This window comes from Bombina bombina, chromosome 9 (genome assembly GCF_027579735.1).
Source record: "Bombina bombina isolate aBomBom1 chromosome 9, aBomBom1.pri, whole genome shotgun sequence".
Lineage (NCBI taxonomy): Eukaryota > Metazoa > Chordata > Amphibia > Anura > Bombinatoridae > Bombina > Bombina bombina.
This window is the reverse complement of record NC_069507.1, coordinates 104,169,256-104,192,353: the sequence shown is the minus strand read 5'-3', so window position 1 is coordinate 104,192,353 and position 23,098 is coordinate 104,169,256. Positions and strand designations below refer to the sequence as shown.

Sequence of the window (23,098 nt, the reverse complement as noted above, 5' to 3'; positions counted from 1 at the left end):
TAATGAATTCCCCTTCTATTTATTCAAATAAATAAATAAATATAATTTAATTTTTTGTACATTTTTTTGTCCATAATTTTTAGTTCAGATTTTAGAATTTGATATATTTATTGGTTTTAGGATTTTAGAGTAGATTTATATTCATTTGAAATCGCTCTTTATGAAATTATGGTTTGGAGTCATGTCTATCAATATGTGTGGAAGTTAGATCATTGTATGAATTTTAAAACAGCTGGTCCTGAAATACGGGTTTACAGAAAATTTTTCAATGATGGCTGATTAAGGAAAGAACTACATGTGCGGCTACCTTTCCCCCCAGAATGTGTACCTGTAAAAAGGAAGTGGAGCGCAGACGAATCACCTGTGAAAACAGGATACTTAAGGATTGGATATGCAGGAAATAGTATCTTGACAAAGACCCTGAAAGGGGTTGAAACGCGTAGAGGACTATCCTGCTGTTGGAAACTGTTTGTAATACTGAACTCTGCGTACCCTGGTGTACTCAAGTGCAGAGGATCGTCTGGACACATCCGTGGTAATACTTGCGCAAGTAGTCACCTGGGATCCGGAAACCGGGTGACGTCATTAACGGATTTTGGAAGCCGAGATCAGAGGAGAAGCCGCAGTGTCGAGTCAGGTGAGAAGGCCGACAAGGAGACACTAAGAGGAGGTAAGAAAGCCTCACTGCTCCATCCAGTATTAGAGACTTTTATTATCGCTGACAAAGCGAGAGGGGAAGAGGAGGTAAGCCGCTCTAAAACTGCAGCCGCACTATACCGTAGCTGTTATTAAAGGTCAGGCGAGGACGCTGACAGCTGGGGGCACAAAAAATTTGTTTGGAGGAAAATAAATTAATTTGAACAACTGGCCCTAAGATTTCAGGATTCATATTCGGGGATCCCCGAAAGAGACTTATTCACAGCTGGACATTTTGTGATTATTAGCTTTGGACATATTGTCGCTATACATATCTGGAGAGTATTATATGTTTTACGATTCTGAGAGACTGGTGATTTAACTGATTAGGTTGATTTAGTGTGAATGTGTTTTTGGTTATTTTTTTAGCTGTTCTGAGGCATAGAATTTACACTTTTACTGTGATTTTATAAAAGAATATTAAACTGTGATTTTTATTTATCATGTCACCTTTGGTTTACTAGTCCTTTATACATAAGGTTTCATATACCTATCTATAAATCCTACAGCTTTTTAGCGCCTTCTACACCTATTGTTTTGTTTATTTGTTATTTGGACTATCTAGGGAGGAGATAGTTAATATAGTTAGGCCCAAGTAGGATTGGTCTAGCGCTTTACCCTATCATTTTTTGACATACTTTTTCCAAACTCTACAAATTTAATACCTCGACTGAGGCTTATTTTGGGAGAAAAGTTCTTCAAGTGGTGGTGCCTTCTGTTTAGGTCTGCCCGTCTTGTTGTCCCGCCCTTCCATTCTGTCTCCCCTAGCTTAGGTATTGGTTCCCACTAGTAATTAGAATGGATTTGTGGACTCTCCATGCCATTGGAAAGAAAACAAAATTTATGCTTACCTGATAAATTATTTTCTTTCCTGGCATGGAACAGAAAAAAGATGGCAAAAGGGAACGGAAAAAGAGGGCAAAATAAATTATGAACCATTGCACTTTATGATGAATTCAGTTTGAATATTATGTCCCTTTAACAACTTGTGCCAATTGGAAGTAGGTACTACATCACTCATTACTTTGCCCAACATAATGTGTTGACGTAGTACCTAGGTCCAACTAGGGTTACCAACCAAGCCGGTATTTTACCAACACAGCCGATATTTTTAAGGCTTAATTAAAAGTTGAAAATGAAGAATAAATATAGAATTAAAGATTATATCATGTGGAGACTTATTCTAAGTGTCACTGTCGGTATCAGGTGTGGTAGTGCTGTGGGAGGTTTGGGACGGAAGGAGGGAGGCAGGTGGGCAGTATATCACCAGAGGGGCGAGGACTCCCTACACTACTGAAATATTTTTGAAAAATGAGAGGGAGGGATGGATGTCTACACTACAGAAAAGGGGATTCTAGAGTGGCTGGAGGGGCCCATGAGTGAGATTGCATGAAGGAAGAGGTGGGGATGGTGAAACAACTTTCTAATTTACTTTTATTACCAATTTTGCTTTGTTCTCTTGGTATTCCTAGTTGAAAGCTAAACCTAGGAGGTTTATATGCTAATTTCTTAGACCTTGAAGGCCACCTCTAATCTGAAAGCATTTTGACAGTTTTTCACCACTAGAGGGCGTTAGTTCATGTGTTTCATATAGATAACATTGAGCTCAGGCACGTGAAGCTCCTAGGAGTGATCACTGATTGGCTAAAAATGCAAGTCTGTCAAAAGAACTGAAATAAGCGGGCAGTTTACAGAGGCTTAGATACAAGGTAATTACAGAGGTAAAACGTGTATTAAAGGGACAGTTTACTCAAAAAAATTCTCCCCTTTAATTTGTTTCCAATGATCCACTTTACTTGCTGGAGTGTATTAAATTGTTTACAAGTAGCTCCTTTACCCTTATATTGGCATTTGAAATTGTTGATTTAGCATGTGGTATCCCCACCTATTCTGAAAGTTTGTGGCCGCGCGTACCAGCTATAGATAAGCTTTGTAAACACAGCTAGCAGAAGAAATTACGCTCCCAGTGTGATATAGCAGAGATAAGGTAATAAAATGTTGATTTTCCATTGTTCTCTCAAAGTATTGGTGATTGTTTTAAGGACAGATATAAGATAAAGAAGCAGGTATATGTGCACAATGTGATACAGTAATGAGATCTGATTATACCTACAAGCTCAACCTATTTTATTAGGTTGTGGCTTCAAAACACAAAATCAGAGCTTTAATATACACAAATAAGCCTTAAAAAGCTAATTTTCATACATTTTTTACTCTGCAGTTGGTAAAAAAAGCAATTGTAAACACATTAAGGGAAAAACTATTTTACAGTATACTGTCCCTTTAATATAATTGTGTTGGTTATGCAAAACCGGGGAATGGGTAATAAAGGGATTATCTACCTTTTTAAACAACAAAAATTCTGGTGTTGACTGTCCCTTTAATTTTGACTTTCCTTTTCGCTTTAGTTAAACATTGTTAAAGGGATATTAAATGTTGATTGTAATTTTTCAAATATAATTTAAAGATCTATCTGAAGTAATTACTTTTGATTTGTAGAAAATTGTAATTAGTCTTCTAGTGGACTAATCCTTTATCCACATTACACCAAATAAACACTATTGCTTACTTTTGTATGAATAGTATTTATTTCTATATAACCATAGTACAATTGACTTAGAACAAGTTTACATTAAACTGTACACGTGTCTGCAGAGCATATAACACGTTTTTAGCCCTACAGATTATTTTGCCAAAACATTATAGTTTAACTCTTTGTGCTCCAGGAGTTTAGATTGTCTAATTTGTTTTCAATGTTAAATAATAATTGTCAGGCGTGCATGCTCATTTTAGGAATTTACACTTAGTTTGTATAAAGCTGCAATACACTCACTGAATATATTATTACTTCCGGTTACAGAGTGATATTTTAATTTTTACTTCCGAGTCAATATGGCGGCGTCCGTATGACCCATGTAATGTCTCTTTGGTAGTTGTGGCTTCCTGTCGTTTCTACCATGGTGCTGTCCTTTTCTACAAGGATGGCGATGTCAGGCCGTCTGCTGCTGACAGGTGACATAAATATTATTAACATGTGCGACATTATCACTTTACCCACGTTGCTATTCTCAATTTGTGATGTTTGGTTGTAAAGATGAATATGTCAATGCAGAATATGAGCATATATGAGTTTTGTGCTTCATAAGATTGTCCTGACTATCGGGTCGTTATATGATCATCATCAAGATCATCAAATATATTGTGTTTTATAATTTCGCCTTTGTAAAATATAATTGTACAGTTGAGTGTATAAATTTGTATTTCATCTATGCAGGTTGTCTGTCCAGCACACACAGAGCTGCTATAGCCGGTGTTAAGACTTTTGAGATCCCTCCAGATTTCAGTGGTGAGTTATTTATTCGAGAATAATTCAGTGTGAAAAACAATGTGCATTTATTTGCATATTTTTTGTTTTTCATTTACATTTGAGGCATAATAGATTATTTTAAATTAACATTCTTTCTTGTAATCCATCACTCAGTTTTCTTGAGAATGAGATAATCTGAGAGTATTTCAAATGTAAATATTTTTTTTTTATTCACAGATAATCCAGTGTATTATCAATATTTTTAGCACTATATTAATTTTTACTTTTAATACTTTAAAATCCAATAAAAGGTGCTATTTTAAGAAATACGTTTTTTATAATAATGTGACTGTGGTGTAATTGGATGTTGATAAAATATTAATTAATTTTATACTTGATTTTTTATATATATATATATATATATATATATATATACACACACACACACGTCCAAATCGGGAATTTTTAAATCTAAATATTTTAATTAATATCTTAGAATAAAATGTTCAAAAATTACTATTTTTCCCTGTCCATAAGTCATAACCTTCTCTGCCTGTGCCTTTAGTTAGTTTTTTTTTGTGTTCTAAAATGCAAAAAAATAGTCTATAGGTACTGTACTATTTTTTTAAGGGTACAATGTATTAAACATTATATAAAACTACCTTTAGGTTGCATGTATAAGCTGTATTATGACATGTAAATATTGCCTAAATTACATAATATATTGTTGTTTACACTTGGTCCCATCCCCTCTCCAAACTGCCCCATTTTACGGTTACAAATATTCCAAACCTTTTCCGGTCCCAAGCAGTTTAGATAAAGGGTGTTCTACCTGTATATAAAAATATATGGTGTTGGTGTATAAAGCTTTTTACACATGTTGAACCTTTATAAACTTGACAGAACTAAAGTTTTTGATATGCTATTTATACACGTTTTGCAAGTTTCTGTGCTGTGGAAATTTAAAAAATAACTACTTGTCCAAGGGACTAAAGCGGGAGCCCAATTCTACTTGTCCTGATTTGCAAAGTAATTTTAAAGGGACACTGAAGCCAAAATTGTTATTTCATGATTTAGATAGAGCATGCAATTTTAAGCAACTTTCTAATTTACTCCTATTATCAATTTTTCTTCGTTCTCTTGCTATTTTTATTTGAAAAAGAAAGCATCTAAGCTTTTTTTTGGCTCAGACCTCTGGACAGCACTTTTTTATTGGTGGATGAATTTATCCACCAATCAGCAAGGAAAACCCAGGTTGTTCACCAAAAATGGGCCGGCATCTAAACTTACATTCTTGCATTTCAAATAAAGATACCAAGAGAATGAAGAAAAATTGATAATAGGAGTAAATTAGAAAGTTGCTTAAAATTTCATGCTCTATCTGAATCACGAAAGAAAAAAATGTGGGTTCAGTGTCCCTTTAATCAAAACTGTATTTAAAGGGACACTCAAGTGAAAATTAAACTTTGATGATTCAGATAGAGCAGCAATTTTAATAAACTTTCCAATTTACTCCCATTAGCAAAATGTGCACAGTATTTTTTATATTTACTGTTTTTGAGTCACCAGATCCTACTGAGCATGTGCAATAATTCATAGAATATACGTATATGCATTTGTGATTGGCTGATGGCTGTCACATGATACAGGGGCAGTGGAAATAGACATAACATTGACATTTGGCATAAAAAAATCTATTACTCATTTAAAGTTCAGACTAAGTGCTATTGCATTGTCTTTTTATCATGCATTTGTTGTTTATGCAAATCTACTACATTTACTGATCCTTTAAATAAGGTTTTTATTGATCACAACTTAGGAGACAGAGTTTTATACACTGTTTCATGTAGCTTGTGGGTTAATCTTTTGCTGTACAATCTGTATCTTACCTCCACATTAGATGCTATTTTAGCATAGCTTCTTTGTCAACTACCAGCGAAGTGTTCCAGACAGATTTGTCTACTCTCCAGGGTTAGATCTTAAAGGGACATGACCTAAATTTTTTCTTTCACGATTTAGAAAGAGCATGACATTTTAAACAACTTCATTTACGTCTATTATCTAATTTGCTTACTTATCTTGATATCCTTTGCTGACAAGCATATCTAGGTAGGCTTAGTAGCTGCTGATTGGTGGCTGCTAGGGGTGCCTAAAATAATCGATTCTGCGATGCATCGCGATGCAGCCTGTTAACGATGCTGCATCGATGCAGTGCAGATCAGAATCGATTCAGGGGTGACATCATCGCGCAACGTCACGTGACCCCGCCTCTCTCACATAGCAGACGAGCCGACAGCATTTGTGTCAGGATTAATCTGGTTACAGCCCCCAGCTACACCACATCAGGACTTGCTGTGCACTCTGCGCAGATATCTGACCCAGAGAGCATTACCAATAGACCTCCTCTCACACACAAATGTTCCGGTCAGGAATTTTTATGACACCTATCCTAAAGAGCCGACAGCAGCCTCTCTGTCAGACCCCTAGCCCAAACGAGCATTTGAGGGTTGCTATTAGATACAGCAAGTCAAAAGTTTTACAGCAACCCTCAAATGCTCGTTTGGGCTAGGGGTCTGACAGAGAGGAAACATGCAGCAGAGACCGCAACAGTAAACAGTGAATCTATAATACAAGAAAAGATTCACTGTTTACATGAGGCTGCTGTCGGCTCTTTAGGATAGGTGTCATAAAAATTCCTGACCGGAACATTTGTGTGTGAGAGGAGGTCTATTGGTAATGCTCTCTGGGTCAGGTTTCAGATGTCTGCATGTACTCCGTGAGAATGTTTGAGTGAGTACACTGCTGCTGGTTATATTTTCCTTTGTAAAATAAATCTACACATACATATCTGTGCATATTGTAGCATTATGTTTATAAGTGCTCTTCCATCTTACACAGTTGTTTAAAAGATTATTATTATATATATATACACACACACACACAATATATATATATATATATATATATATATATACATAGTGTGTGTATGTATAGATCTCTCTCTCTCTCTCTCTCTCTCTCTCTCTCTCTATATATCTATATATCTATATATAGAGAGAGATCTATACATACACACACTATGTATATATATATATATATATAAAGTATGTGTGTGTGTATATATATATATATATATATATATATATATATATATATATATATATATATAAAATATGGAATAGAACAAGATCATGAAAATCATAGGCAGTAATCGTGATGCATCGCGATGCATCGTAGAATCGTATCAAATCGTTACGATGATAATCGAATCGTGAGACAAGTGAAGATGCGCAGCTCTAGTGGCTGCACATAGATGCCTTGTGTGATTGGCTCACCCATGTGCATTGCTATTTCTTCAACAAAATATATCTAAAGAATGAAGCTAATTGGATAATAGAAGTAAATTGGAATGTTTAACATTGTATTAAAAAAATATATGGAGCTAACCTTTTAACCAAAATACTGCAGTATCCTGCTGCTCTGCATGTTGATTTTCTGTTGATTTACAGGTGGTTACATTTTTCTGATGATTTAGTGATATGATAAATGTTAAACAGCAATACACCAAAGGAGATAAGATAAAGAAAGATAAATGGGTTTTTCAGGGAATGTGGCCCTGGGTCGCAAATCATACACTTGTTGGTACCAATATGGCAGTTCTTAAAACAAGTGGATATTTTGAAGTGCAGCAATTCATTTCTGATGTACAGTCTTTGAAAAAATACTTAAATTGTGGACATAATCTATTAAAAGCAAAAAGTAACCTGAGAATAATATGCAAATGTATTATATTAAATTGTGATAGAATTAATACATTTGGGATGGTAATGGTCAGATTTTGGAAACACTTTGGTGTACCTTAAATCCGGTCAGAGAGAGATATAGTAGAAAAATGTATAGATACATATAAAGTACACAAAACTTTATTATAACCCCATGCATATCTTCAAATACAAAAAGAAAAAAATAAGCACATATTCTACCTGAAATACAGCAAAACAGAACGTGTTTAAGCTAAGATAAAGATTAGTGCAGCTCAGCTATGTACTTGGGAAAATAACAACTGGGCAAGAATTTGTAGACTAGTATAAGATATTCTATAATTTAGCCAATTCTAATGTTTTTGTTAATCCATCCAAGTGTGAAATTAGAGTTTTCGTTGATGCTCTACATTTAGTTAGATCATTGGGTCTCAACTTTTTTTTCTGTTAAGGCTCACGTAATGATTTTTTTTTTTTAATGGCGGTAACCCCCTCTATTTATGTGCTACAAATCAGACTATATGAAAATATGAAGGTTCCATTCAAGGAAGAAAAACATTTAATAATGATAACCAAACATCATGTAAAAGACATAGCACAGTTGTTGAAAATACCTTGTTTAGGAAACAGAAAAACAAGAGGATAGTTAATCTTAAGGTTTGATGTGTAAGGAAGAAGGGACACAATAGACTGCTTTAAATATAGAACTATACAAACTTGCAGTCTCTACCAGTGATACTTCACAATGAACATCATTTTCCTGAGGTTATCAATCTTTCTACCCTCATTATGGCATATTTGAGTATTTTAAATATTGTTAACGTCTTTCGTGTGCTGTGGATTTGTGCATTTCGGATATTTGTACTCTTACTGTGATAGATGTCTGCCTTTGGTATATCCACAACTGTCTGGGGTAGGAGTGTATGTATGCTCCTTTAAAACTGAGGCAGGCCCCCGGCTTGAAATCAAAGTGGTGATCTGTCGAAATCTCCAATTACGTCACTTCCGGTTCGGCTTTTTCGACAGAACAGTGGCCTCTCAGACTTGGCAAGAATGGCAACTACCACCCACCTCTACAGAAGCCCGCAGGCTGTTAACCATTTGCTGTGTGCAGGCTTCATTTCCTGCTCTCTGCCCTCAAGTTCTGCCAGCAAGTTAGCACACTACCGCCACACCCCAGCTGGCCGCTATTAAAATAATAATAATAAAAAAAAAGCTTTAGCCTTTGGGTTAGTTGCAATAATAACCAAGGAACCACTATATCCTAACAAGAAAATTGAGAGATCTAGGGATATAGTAAATCCACTGGGATCCTCTGTCCACCTACAAACGCATAAAATGTAGTGTACTAGCAACTTTTTCACCTGACTTGTAAACTATAGTAATATTCTTCAGCCCTTTGTATGTGTGTGCATACATTTTATTCAGTTCTGAAATCACCTTCCCATTGTATAGCATTCACAGCAAAGTAGACATGCGTACCGCATTGAGCGGATCAGAAGTAAGCAGTAGTGGTTATAAACATAGTAGAGAGGGGATTGAGTCATCAGTTGACTAAATGACCATTAAATACAGTATAATTGCATAATCAACACATGCATATTAATAAATAAAATAAAAAAAACTACAAATATGAAATAGAAGTTGCTCTGAATTTTAAATGAGCAGTAGTTTGTTTTTGTTTGTTTTTTTTTTCCTGGCAAATTTTAAAATTTACTTCAATTAGCCACACCCCTGTATCATGTGACAATCATCAGCCAATCATAACTCATAATGTATACACTGTGAACTCTGGCACATGATCAGTGGGAACGAGTGCCTCAGAAAGTGTGGCTTTAGTGTCCTCTTAAGTCAGAAAATGTAACTCCATTCAAGAAACTACTGAGAAGGCAAGAGATGTGTTGAAACTTTTTTTTATTATTTGAATGTACTCAAACCTTCATTGCCTGCTATTGGCAATAATAGATGTCATGTGTTTTTTATTTTTTTTAATGTTTTTTTTTTTCTTCGCACAATAATATACATTTCAATTTACAGGCGTTAGTATAAAAGATCGACCCAAGCTGCGCTTTGTGAACAAAGTTCCCGACCTTGTGAAAGTAAAGAAGGAACCAAAAAACCTAAGTGATATCAGAGGCCCAGCAACAGAGGGGCGTGATTTCCAGGAAGGAGAGTTTGGCATTGTGGTAAGTCGACCTGTACATTCAGATCATACAGGGGGAAAAAATATACACATTTTTCTGTTTTCTTTGCATTCATTTCAAAATAATAAACAAGGGAACGAAATATAGTGCAGCAAAAAATAGTTCCTTCGCTTGTGTTATTAAAACTGTTACTCTAGAGTCTAAAGACTTAAATACCTTTTCTGCAAATAGAAAAGTGGCCAAAAGTTCAGATTTACACTATACAGACAAGAAAGATTTCAGAAGTTCAGCTTTACACCGTTCAATAACTATAAAATATATTTAGCAATTTCATTGTCAGCTAGTTAATTTCTGTTTCAGCCAACAAGTATGCAAAAAAGTTTGATCCTAGCCTATCCAGACCCCATAAAAAAAAAAAAAAAATTTAATAAACAATTTGTGTTACTGCTAGCACTAGCAAATAAGGGGTTAATACATTTTGGTTAATAAACCAATCATTTTGGCATTTGTTTGAATTGAATGATCCCTAGAACTAATATTGGACAAAACTAAAGAAAATTTATGTTTCTAGAAAAATGATTTGTCCAAAGCAATTTTTGTTTGTACACACGCCCTCTAGTGGTGAGTAACCCAAATGCAAATTTTTTTTAGCACTTACCTGTCAGCTATTTAAACAGATCATTAAAGGGACATTCTGGTCAAGATTTAAATGCACATCGATGAATTACATCTTTGAATAGAAACATATTTACAATATACATATATTAGCAAAAATGCTTCTAGTAAAAGTTATCACTGTTTTACTGTTAACATTTTTCTCTGCACGTGCATGTGAAGCATAGCTAAATATTATCAGTGCACCAGCAATTCAAATACTGCAGCTGCTTAGAGGGCCAGTGGGGCTTGTTTCATGTCAGCAATTAACAAATTGAGTGATTATCACATGGTACAAGCAGCTTAAGATGTCTAAACAAGCACTGTGTTTAACCCTTTGAGTGCTAAGCACTTTCCCACCTGGGTGCTAAGCTTTTTTTGTTTGTTTTTTTATATTTTTTTAAAATTATATTTTTTTTTTTTAACTTTTATTTTTTTTTCTTTCAGATCCCCAAGACTTACACTGTTGGAAAGGTTAGGCGATCTAACAGCATGCTCCCTGCTCCTATATTTAACATTGTTAATGTTAAATAAAATTGCACGATGAAGTCACTATGCATAACGTGAAGCCCCGGCGATGCCTGTCACTATGCGGGCCCGATCGCCGGGGTAGGAGCGGGTGGTAGCCCCCAGATCTCCATCAAGGTGGGAGAGTGCTAGCAACGGCTCTGAGCCGTTGTTAGCACCAGAGTGGGAAACTCTGCAGTGGCTCAGAGCCGTCGTTAGCACTCAAGGGGTTAAAATGCTGGTGCACGGAGCATACTTAAATACACTTGAAACAGCTATACCTTTTTATTAGAAGCGTTTTTGCAAATACATGTAAATTACAAAAATGCTTCTATTCAAAACTGAAATGCATCCATGTGGATTCCAATTTTCGCTGTAATGTCCCTTTTAATGCAAAACCTGTAACTACATCCCCAGTACAGGGATTAGAAATAGTTCAGAAGTGAAATTTATTATTACTTTTAATCCTGGTTTTTAGTTGCTCCATGTTTGTTTTTGTTTTTTTCCCCCTTCTCTGAATATTGTAATCACTCATTTTTAATCCTTTTTTTCAGGCTCTTGGTGGGGGCTACTTAAAATGGGGCCACTTTGAGATGATCCGTCTGACCTTGAACCGTAGTCTGTCACCTCGTACAACTTTTAGTCGCTGGCTTGTGGCCCCTCCTCAGAAGCCCGTTACCAGAAAGGGGCTGGGCCAGCGAATGGGAGGTGGGAAAGGAGCAGTGGATCATTATGTAACTCCCGTCAAAGCTGACCAGCTTATCGTAGAAGTAGGCGGGCGCTGTGAGTTTGAAGAGGTCGAACACATTTTGACTCAGGTGGCAAAAAAACTTCCTTTCCCTGCTCAGGCTGTGAGCAGGGAGAGCCTAAAAGCAGCCCGCGATGAACTAGAACAGAGAGTGCAAAATAATCAGAATCCATGGACTTTCTCACGGATTGCCAGAACCAACATGTTGGGCTGTCGGAAGTATATAAGTCCGTTTGATATCAAGCATAAAGGCAGATACTGGGGCAAACGCTGTTTGCTAGACAGAGTATAATGTGAATCTGTCACTGAAAGTCACATTAATAGTGTGTAATGTCTGCGTGATGATTTATTGAAATTAGTCAAAAACATTTCTCATGTGTGTGATTGGTTGTTTATTTTACTTGTATAGTATTGTCTACAAACAGTCAAGTTGATTAATCATATCGGAAAATGAGGAGCCTTGCATCCTGAAAATCGTCTTGATTACTAATACATTAGACCTTGTCTAAAAGGAATAATTCAATTTCATAATAAAATGCTTTATGCTGTACATTATGTGTATATATGTTTATATACTACATACATTTTTTCTTATATGTAGGTCTATAAGGAATCATGTTGAATATTGGATCTGATGATTAAAGGGACATAAAACCAAATTTTTTTTTCTTTTATGATTTAGATAGAACATCAAATTTTAAACAACTTTCTAATTTACTTCTATTATCAAATTTACTTTGTTTTCTTGTTATCCTTATTTGAAAAGCAGAAATGTAAGCTCAAGAGTGTGCACGTGTCTGCAGCACTATATAGCAACAGTTTTGCAACAATGTTATACATAAGCAGGGGCACTAGATGGCAGCACTATTTCCTGTCAGGTAGGGCTTCAGGCATGTGCACGCTACCTACCTAGGTATCTCTTCAACAAAGAATAACATGATAATGAAATAAATTTGATAATAGTAAATTTGATAAAAGTAAATTGGAAACTTTTTAAAAATTGTATTCTCTATCTGAATCGTGAAATATTTTTTTGGGGTTTAATGTCCCTTTAAGGATGTAGTTTTATGTATTAGTAACTTGTTAAATGCCAAGATTACTGGTTCAACTAGTCAGTGTTTGTAACATATAAAAATACATATGCATTAATATTACCAACAACACTATTATATGTATGCACTAATGATGAGACTACCAACAACACTGGAATACATATGCACTAATGTCATGTTCTGTCTCAGGATATCTTGTGAGAGCCTCATTGTCTGGAACAGTTGCTTTAAAGCAAGATTAGTAGAAGCCATATAGATTGAAAATATATCAGATTTATTAAAATAACAAAATACTTTGATTAAGCAAATACTTGCAGGGTATATTTAAATGTGCTACTCGGGTATGTTAAATCCACATACTGCAGGAGTGGAAATGAACAAACAAAGTAAGCAGGGATGCAGATTCCAAAAGGAAAGTCTTTCTCCTGGTAATAACTGAAATGCAGGATTTGCACAAGGCAGGAAACAACTTGTAAGCAGGTAGCAGGTTTAAAGGTAAAGTTCCTGCTGGTAATAACTGAGTGCAGGAATTGCACAAGGCAGGGAACAAACGTGTAAACAGGTTTAAAGGTAAAGTCTTCCTGCTGGTAATAGCTGAGTGCAGGAATTGCACAAGGCAGGAAACAAACTTGTAAACTGGTAACAGGTTTAAAGGTAAAGTCTTTCTCCTGGTAATACCTTGTAAACAGGTGCAAAGGCTTAGTCTTTCTGCAACTAAGTACAGGAAACAGGTTCTGACTTGTGGCAAAACAGATCCATTGTGAAGACAACATGCAGTCTAAGAACCATCCTTAAATAGGGTGGTTTTGCACAGGATTGGTTCTGAGTAATTCCAGAATTGAGAACACCTGTGTGTTGCACATGTGTAATTACAAGTAAGGCAAATAGTTATTTATCAGATCTTTGAAGTTCCATGCTATTGCTAAAACTGGCTGTGGCTCAACACACAAGCAAACTGACTGGCAAGCACAGAGCCACAGGTTCAAATCCCCACACAGCCCTTCTTAGCAGAATGCCTCACAGACCTTTTTCTTTTTAGTCTTGAGGCTTGGTTCATGACAAATGATGAGATTACCAACAACACTGGAATACATATGCACTAATGATGATTACCAACAACACTTGAATACATATGCACTAATGATGAGATTACCAACGTCTAACTAAATTGCGTAAGAGCACATGTGTATGTTATATGCAAATGTGTTATCCAGGAGATTTTTTGTGTTTTTCCCCACAGATATCAGAAATAATATGGGTTCATATTAAAAGTGAAGGTGTTCTTAATAAGTATATACTGTTACACAATTATGGTGTCAGAAACAGAAGTTATGTAGCTAGGTAACATAACCAGTATAGAACTCAACTACCCCTTATTATTATTACCATTTATTTATATAGCGCTGCAAAATTCTGTAGAGCTTGATTTAATATAATGAGCCAATTCTTGTATACTGTCAGTCTTCTCGGGGATGGGGACTTGATAAGAGGTTGATGAATATTTTAAAGACCAGAAGTAGTAAGATACTATGGAATTTTTCTATGGGGGGTGTTACAGAACTTCTATCCACCCCCTCTAATGAGAGTATTGTGCGTTCCCTCATTTGAAAGACATTCTTCTTGATTATTTTTTTTTATTGTTTAAAAAAGATAGATAACACCTTTACTACTCATTCCCTAGCTTTACATAACTATCGTTATATAAATATACTTTATAACCTACGTTTGCCTGTTTCTAAGCCTCTGCAGGCTACCCCTTATCTAAGTGTTTTTTATGAACTTTTTAAATCTTGCACAACAGCCAGACAGTGCTGGTTCATGTACGCCGTATAGATAACATTGTGCTTACACCCGTGGAATTGATAATGGTTATACAAGAACCAATACTGATTGTCTAAAATGCAAGATTGCAGAAAGCACTGAGATAATGGGGCAGTCTGCAGGGGCTTAGATTCAGGTAATCCATAGAAGTAAAAAGTATATTAATGTAATAGTGTTGGTTATGCAAAACTGGGGAAAAGGTATACTAAACACAATTTTTTTTTCATGATTCAGATAGAGCATGCAGTTTTAAGCAACTTTATAATAAACTCCTATTCTCTTTTTTTTAAATCTTTTTATTTCTTTTACTCCAACAAAGTATAGTAGAACCAATAAGCATTTGTGCCGCGCAGGGCATCATAAGAATTGACATATTTATTCATATACAATTCAGACTTCATTGTCAAAAGGCATAATAGAAAAATGTTGGATTTTCTAAAAATTTTCAACACCCCCGATAGATAACAAAGCAATAAAAACAAAACAAAAAAACGCCGTAAGGAAAATTATAATCGACAAAAACTCCCTACACCCTATACTCTTGATTATCATCCAAATACTCCTCTGACCAATATTTAGGAAAATGGCCAACATGTATATTTAATTGGACGAAGGGAGATTTAAGTAAAGGCTTTATCAGCACTCTTTGTGTTGTCCTCTGTAGTGATAATATAAACACTTCCCATTTCTTAAAATAAGAGTTTATTTGGTCATCCGACCGATATGGTAAGATATACTGTTCTGCTATGCATTGCCCAGTCATTGCTTTTTTAAAATGGGCAAGTTTTGGAGCGGACGAAGCTTTCCACATTTTAAGAATAAGATTACGGCCTATTAATATTATGGTATTTATCAATTTAGAATTTTTATTAATTCCCTGAAATTTTACCAGAAAAAATAGTTCAATTGGTTTTATTTGATAATCGAGGTGTAGTACTGCATTCATCCAATATAAGATCTGCCAAAACTGGCGGATTTTCGGGCATCCCCAAAAGCAATGAAAGATATTTGCATGCAAATTACTACATCTAGAACATCCAACATTAGAATTATACCACCTGGATACAATTTCTGGGGTAAGATAGGACCTAAGACTAATCTTAATTTGTGATTCTCTCCAAGATGTTGGCACCCAACTTTGGTCAATTATCTTAAAACTAATAATTATAGCCTGATGGTTAATATCCGGGAATTTCGGAAACCATTTTACTACCATATCCTCGACCTGCAAAAAAGAAGATTTTTGTATATATAGATCGTATAATGGGGAGACCGCATATATCCCCGAATGATACCCCGTTATTCTATTAGAGATTTCACCCAAAGACCAATCTCTCCCATATTTTTGCCTTAGTTCATTAGCAAAATGCCTCACCTGAAGGTAAGCATAAAAGTCCTGGGGTGGGAGGTCGAATCTGTTAACTAGAGTACCGAAAGTAACTGGATATCCATCCGGCCCTATTATTTGAGGCATTTTTGACTCGGTTTGCTAATTGTATTTCAATTCGTTTATTCCTTCTTTTTTTTTTGGGACATATAGGATTTAATTTGGCCACGCAGAACCGCTTTAGATGCCTCCCAAAATACTTCTATCTTCTCAAAATATTCACTATTGTACAAAGAAAATTCTTCCCATCTATTCCTCAGCCAATTCTGAAAGCTACTATTATTGATTAAATGTTTAGGGAAGTATATATTATTGTTCACATGTACCAATGTATTAATTTTACAGGTCAAGGATATGGCAGCATGGTCCGAAATGAAAATATCATCAATGTCGGCTATCCAGTTAAATTTAAGTAATGAATCTGAGATATACAGATAATCAATCCTAGATAGAGATTGGTGAGTTTTAGATAGACAGGTGTATGTCCGAAGATCGGGGTTTTGCACTCGCCAAACATCAATGAGACCTAATTGAAAGCACAGTTTACTCAGTATCCGTGATTTCCTATCTCTAGTAATTATTTTTTTTCTTATTAAGTCTGTCTAAAGAGGGGTCTGCTGTTAGGTTAAAGTCCCCACCTATAATTAAATTTTGACCTATAAATTTGTGCAGTTTTAATGTCAGACTTTTCCAAAATTCACGGTCAACATTATTTGGGCCATAGATATTACATAAGATATAACATATTTTACTTATAATAATTTCCATAATTCTGGATCTAATTCTACAGTCTCAATATGATAATCTAAATTCTTATTCAGCAGTATTGCAACTCCTTTTTTCCTGGAACTGTGAGTGGCGGCAATAACCTCTCCAACCCATTTAACTTTAAGTTTAGGTATTTCTACCGATTTTAAATGTAACTCCTGTAGGAAAACTATATCAGGTCTAAACTTGCCCAAATATTTGATTATAGTTTTCCTCTTGATTGGAGAGGTTATGCCGCCCACATTCCAGGAAATTAAATTAAGATCTGTAATAACCATATCTCAGTATTTACCAGAGCCACACCAACAAGAAATATAGGTTCAGTAGGATAAAAAAGAAAAAAAAAAATGTATAAAAACAATCCAAAATCACATGTAATAAAAACAAATCCAAACAGTTCAATTTCAAAACCACATATACTAAAAAGAAATCCAAACAGTTTAATTCCCACACCATGATCTCTGATTAAAGGAAATACTTGAACAGATTTTATTAATTAATTAAAGCCGCCTTGCTACAGAATTCCTCGGCTTCCATAGTATCATTAAGAGTATGTGTCACTCCATCCTTTATTATTATCAGTTTGGCAGGATAGACTAATTTAACATTGAAATTGGCCTTCACAAGCCTTCCATAGAAGGGGGACATCTCCCTTCTTCTGGCCAGGGTTTCGGATGAAAAATACTGGAAAATCAGAAGTTTGTGAGGGCCAATCAATAGAGTTAAGTTGTCTGTAATATTTAAGATATAATATTTTACCTTGAAAATTTACAAATTTAAAAATAATAGGTCTTGGTTTAGAGTTCACGCTGTTCTCTCTGACATATCCGATCCTATGCACCCTCTCAATCTGAAAGGGGGATAAAGGTGGTGGGATCTGTAATGCTTGTGGGAGGGTAACAGTGACAAATGTCATTGGGTCACGGAAATCAGATGTTTCCGGGAGGCCGATGACCTTTAGGTTGTTCCGTCTAGAACGGTCCTCAAGGTCCTCAATTTTAGCCTGCAGTAATGTAATTGTTTTACTATGTGCTACTACAATAGGTTCTTGTAAATTACATCAATCCTCTAGATCGGATATTATACCTTCTACCTCATCTAATCTGACTGCAAATTGTCTAACTTCTGTAGTTAAATTAACAATTTCTTTTTTGATCTCATGTTTTATTGAGTCAAATTGGGGTGTAAGCATTTTTGCGACCACAGCCGCAAATTCAGACATATCATTGTTCATTAAATTAGTCATTCCTTTATCTTGTGATACTTCAACATTAGTCTCTGAGGTTCTACTACTATTCCCTCTTTTCTCTCTTGTTTTAGGGGGCATATTGGGAGAAGCACTCTTATTGAGTATAAATTTATCCATGTACAAAAAACTACAAATAAAGCACAGTAATTGCTGTGAAACTTTGTGAAAAAAGGGCGTTGAACAGTGCAAGTGAAAAGTGATATTTCAAAATCACTATATAATACAAAAAGAATATATGAAAGTGCTTGTATAGACAATCGTAATTAACGATTGTTAGAGTGAGAGTCTTAACTCAAGTTGGAGTGTGAAGGTCAAAAATGGGACAAAATAGGATAATTAAATGAAATAATTAATCTCAAGTGTAGGTGAATAAAGTGAAAACAGATTTCAAAACAAATGAAAGTGTAGAAGTCAAAAATAAATCAATTAAGTAAAACACTTAATCGCTAGTGCAGTAAACAAAGTGAAAACAAGTGCAGCAATTTAGATCTTCATGCAAATTTCTCTCTTTTTTTATTTTATTTATTTTTTAATACAAAGAAGTCTCACAGTTAAAGACTAATTTATCACAGAATAGATTTAAATAGGGGAGCAACTATTTCCCTATACTCAATATATTTCCAAAGAATAACCTCAGCCTACTTTCCACTATTAAGAGGTCATGTTACACAGTAGTATTGTAGTATCAATATATAAAAAAATCAATAGTAGTATCTGTATTTATCTGAAATTAACATAGTTACCTCTGCTACCATATAGTCTAGTAAGAGTAGTTAATCTCTTCACATAAACATTTTTAAAACAATCTATATCTAGAAATACAATAAACCTTGAGGTATTTCCACAGATAACCCCCTACTATATTCTTATACTTATTAGAAACGCTGGTTATAATGATATGATAGACTCATGAGGAGCCGTTATTTATCAGAACCTACAACGTTATGGCAGGACTTATAATTAAATACATACAACCTGGTAGCACAATTATAGCTTATGATATATAATCAAATCCACCCTCTTGATTCTGTAGACAGTCAGACAAGATGTATACCATCAAATTCTATAACAACAGACTTCAAGTAGTACAAATTTGAACAATATAAACCAATTTAAGGACCATTCTATATTATCCGTCTACTACATATAATATTAGTCATACCGCTTCTCTGGACTTCTAAACTCAGTACAGTACATTAGATATCCACCTAATGTTATGAATAAATGTTACCATAAAGTCCTGTTAGTCCTAAGCCTTCTCTCCTTTGATGCGCCCGTATCAGCTAAAGGCGCTCGATCTTTTCCTTACTAGGTGAGATCGCATAAGTCAAAGATTTCCCACTTCTTTATTCACGGGAGGATTTTAGAGGAGGAGGTGAGGGAGCAGACTCAGGTAAGTCATCGGTAAGTATGTATCAAAAGAAACACCTAAGTCTTCACAGCAGCTCTCTAGTGGGCACTGGGGAAAGGAGGAAGAGAGTTCAGACTGCACTTGCAATCACCAAACGGCTGCAGCACTCCAGGAATACCGCAGCACCCGCAATGGGGACTGAACTCAACCAGCTCCAGAACACAGCAGTAGTTTCAACAGCAGACCATAAACCTGTACGGAACTACGAGAACACCCTTCCGATCAGATGATTGGTGGATCTGCGGCATTTCACCTCAACGGGCACCAGTATTATATACGTTATATACGTTTTTATTACCGTTCACAATACGGTTATTCCAGATAGATTATCTGTTATAGCTAGACATATATAGTCGGCACCAGATGGAAAGCAGAGACGATGTGCCACAACCTGCCCAAACAGACACACTGACTCTGCGAAGTTTCCCAGACACAGTCGCCACAAACCATAAGCGTCTCGGCTCAGATAGCACAGCTGCCAGGAACTCCTCCACTTGCAGCCAACCAGGACTGGGACTCTGGGAATCCCCTTTAAACACCTCCAAGAGTTATTCAGTTTATGTGCAGAGGACACTACTTGCTTGATTCCAGGTCCAAACTAGGTATCTGCGGCCCCACTACCCGGGCCAGGCGGGTAAACCCAGAGGTGAAAGCGGCAAAGATCAGGATATCAGGAACAAGGTAAAAAGGCTTAACAGCACCAATTGCCTCCAGCCCGCCAAAGATATCAATCAAAGGTATCAGCCGGTGTACAGGTATTTTTTCCAGTAAGCCCCGGGTATGGTGTAACAAAAGTATCAGCCGGTGTACAGGTGTTTCCTGCATTAAGTCTCGGGTATGGTGTAACAGGGATCAGCAGCACTGAGAGTTTATTTTTATATCCAATAGGTTTTCTGCAACATTGAGGCGGCTTGTGGAGAATTACGTATCCAGTATCTTGATAACGTTACAGTTTGGGTATAAATAATTAGTATAGGTGGTTTGCTTCAGCCATAAAGCACAATTAGGCTATTCGACGGACTTCCATTGCAGGACCATATGATCCAGTAACCGGGCCAGACGCATATCTTGTGGGCAAGGAAAAGCTGCAAAAGGTTGGCAGGTGAAAATTCTCCTAGACGCTAAGTCTTGGAGCGGGAGCGAGTACCTGTAGCTACCTGTACGCTCCGCCTCCAACAGGAAGTCGGGATTCATAAACTCCTATTCTCAATGTTTGTTCTCTTGTTATCTTTATTTAAAAAGCAGGAATGTAAAACTTACTAGCCTGCCCATTTTAGGTTCAGCACCCTGGATAGTGCTTGCTTATTGGGGGCTACATGTAGCTACCAATCATCAAGCATTACCCAGGTGCTGAAGCAAAAACGGCCAGCTCCTAAGCTTTACATTCATGCTTTTCAAATAAAGATAGCAAGAGAACAAAGAAAATTTGATAAATGGGGTAAATTAAAAAGTTGCTTTAAATTGAATGCTCTATCTGAATCATGAAAGAATTTTTTTTGGGTTTAGTGTCCCTTAACAATTTTCAAGTAGCCTATCCCTTTAATGAGGGAGTCACATTGACCTCTAATATGTCATACCTGTTCCAACTAGCCATCTAAAAACATCATTTATGTAATAACTTACCTGATAAATTCATTTATTGCATGGTGGCAAGAGTCCACAATTTGTTACATATGGGATATACATTCCTACCACGAGGAGGTAAAGTTTTCCAAACCTCAAAGCCTATAAATACCCCACCACCCACCTCATATCTCAGTTTAACGTGTAGCCAAGAAGTGAGGTGTAAGAAAAAGCCATAAAAAAGGAACAGGAAAAAAGATGTTCTCTGTTAAAAAAACAACCCATAATAGGGAAAGGATCTCATGGAAGAAATTAATTTATCAGGTAAGTTCTTACATAAATTATTTTTTCTTTGATATAGGTGGTGAGAGTCCACGATTTATTACATATAGGATATAAAACCCAAGATGTGTAAGACCACGAGTAACAAAATAAAAAGGGAGGGATAAAATATAAACAACTTTTTTTTGCTGAAAATAATATCCAAATTAAAGTATTTTAATAACTAAAATACCTGAAGAAATATTTATAGGCAACAGAATCAACGAGTGACCACTGCCTGAAGAACCGTTCAACCAAAAGCTGCTTCTGAAGAGGCAAAAACATAAAAGTGGTAACATTTGGTAAAAGTATGCAAAGAAGACCAAGTGGCCGCTTTGCAGATTTGATCAACTGAAGCCTCATTCTTGAAAGCCCAAGATGTGGCAACTGATCTTATAGAATTAGCAGTAATTCGCTGAGGCAGGGACTGACCCGCTTCCAAATAAGCTTTGTGAATCAAAAGTTTTAACCAAGAGGCTAAAGAAATAGCAGAAGCTTTCTGACCCTTTCGTGAACCAGAAAAAATTACAAATAAACTAGAAGTCTTTCTGAAATCTTTGGTGGCAGCAACATAATACTTCAAAGCTCTGACAACATCCAAAGAATGTAAAGATCTTTCTGCATCATTTTTAGGATTAGGACTCAGAGGGAACAATTTCCCTATGAATGTTGTTATAATTAACAACCTTTGGCAAAAAATGTCAAAGTAGTCCGCTGCTGAATGTACTCCATTTACTAAGACAGCATTCTACCCAGTTCACAATTTTTTAGTCAAGACCAAGGAGATATAGTTTGTAAATTAGTTTGTTGTGTGGGATTTTGTGAAATGCTTTGCTAAAATCTAGATATGCTACACAAAGGGAGAAGAAACCCAATGTTTTATTTCATGGTTTAGATAGAGTATGCAACTTTCCAATTTACTTCTATTATCTAATTTGCTTGATTATTAAGGTATCCTTTGTTTAAAAGCATAACTAGGTAGGCTCAGCACCTGGGTGCTATTTGCTGATTGGTGGCTGCACATTGGGCCTTAGAGAGAAAAGTGGAAAATTGTACTTTTACCCCACAGGGAGTGTAATTTATTCTGCTGGTTGTGTTTACTTAGCCTGCTAATAGCCTGGACTTAAGTATAGAAACTTTCAGTATAGGTGTGGATACCACAGGCTAAATAAGTTATTTCACATGACGAAATAAAGGTAAACAAGCTACTTGTAAACAATTTTACAGGTAAAATGGATCAAATTAAAGGGGGGGGGGGGGATTTGGGGTAAACTGTCCCTTTAAGTTATGGTGGTTATAAAAGCTTGAGATTAAAACTCCATTTCATAAAAGTAAGACCCACAAAAATTATTATATAGCCAATTAGAACACCTCCAAGAGTTCCTGCTTGCTTTTCCCCAGAACTATTCTGTATACTATGTTACCAATGCACCAGAGAACTCTGGGTAAGACATTCAAATAAGATACAACATCTCATGCTTTTTGCTTCTTCGACTGAGTTTAACCCCTTAATGACCGAGGACGTTCAGGGTACGTCCTCAAAAAAAAGGCAGTTAACGCCTGAGGACGTACCCTGCACGTCCTCGGTGTGGAAAGCAGCTGGAAGCTATCCTGCTCGCTTCCAGCTGCTTTCCGGTTATTGCAGTGATGCCTCAATATGGAGGCATCCTGCAATAACCATGTATGACCATCCGATGCAGAGAGAGCCA

At 36.0% G+C, this 23,098-nt stretch overlaps 1 protein-coding gene across 1 annotated transcript; it reads left to right on the top strand.

Annotated features, from left to right (window-relative positions):
- The first annotated feature begins 3,565 nt into the window (after positions 1-3,565).
- MRPL16 (mitochondrial ribosomal protein L16) lies at positions 3,566-12,367 on the top strand. The gene is made up of 4 exons (XM_053692291.1): positions 3,566-3,708; positions 3,971-4,042; positions 9,802-9,950; positions 11,624-12,367. The coding sequence occupies exons 1-4, from the start codon at positions 3,654-3,656 to the stop codon at positions 12,107-12,109; spliced, it is 762 nt and encodes a 253-aa protein (XP_053548266.1). The 5' UTR covers positions 3,566-3,653; the 3' UTR covers positions 12,110-12,367.
- Positions 12,368-23,098: the final 10,731 nt, after the last annotated feature.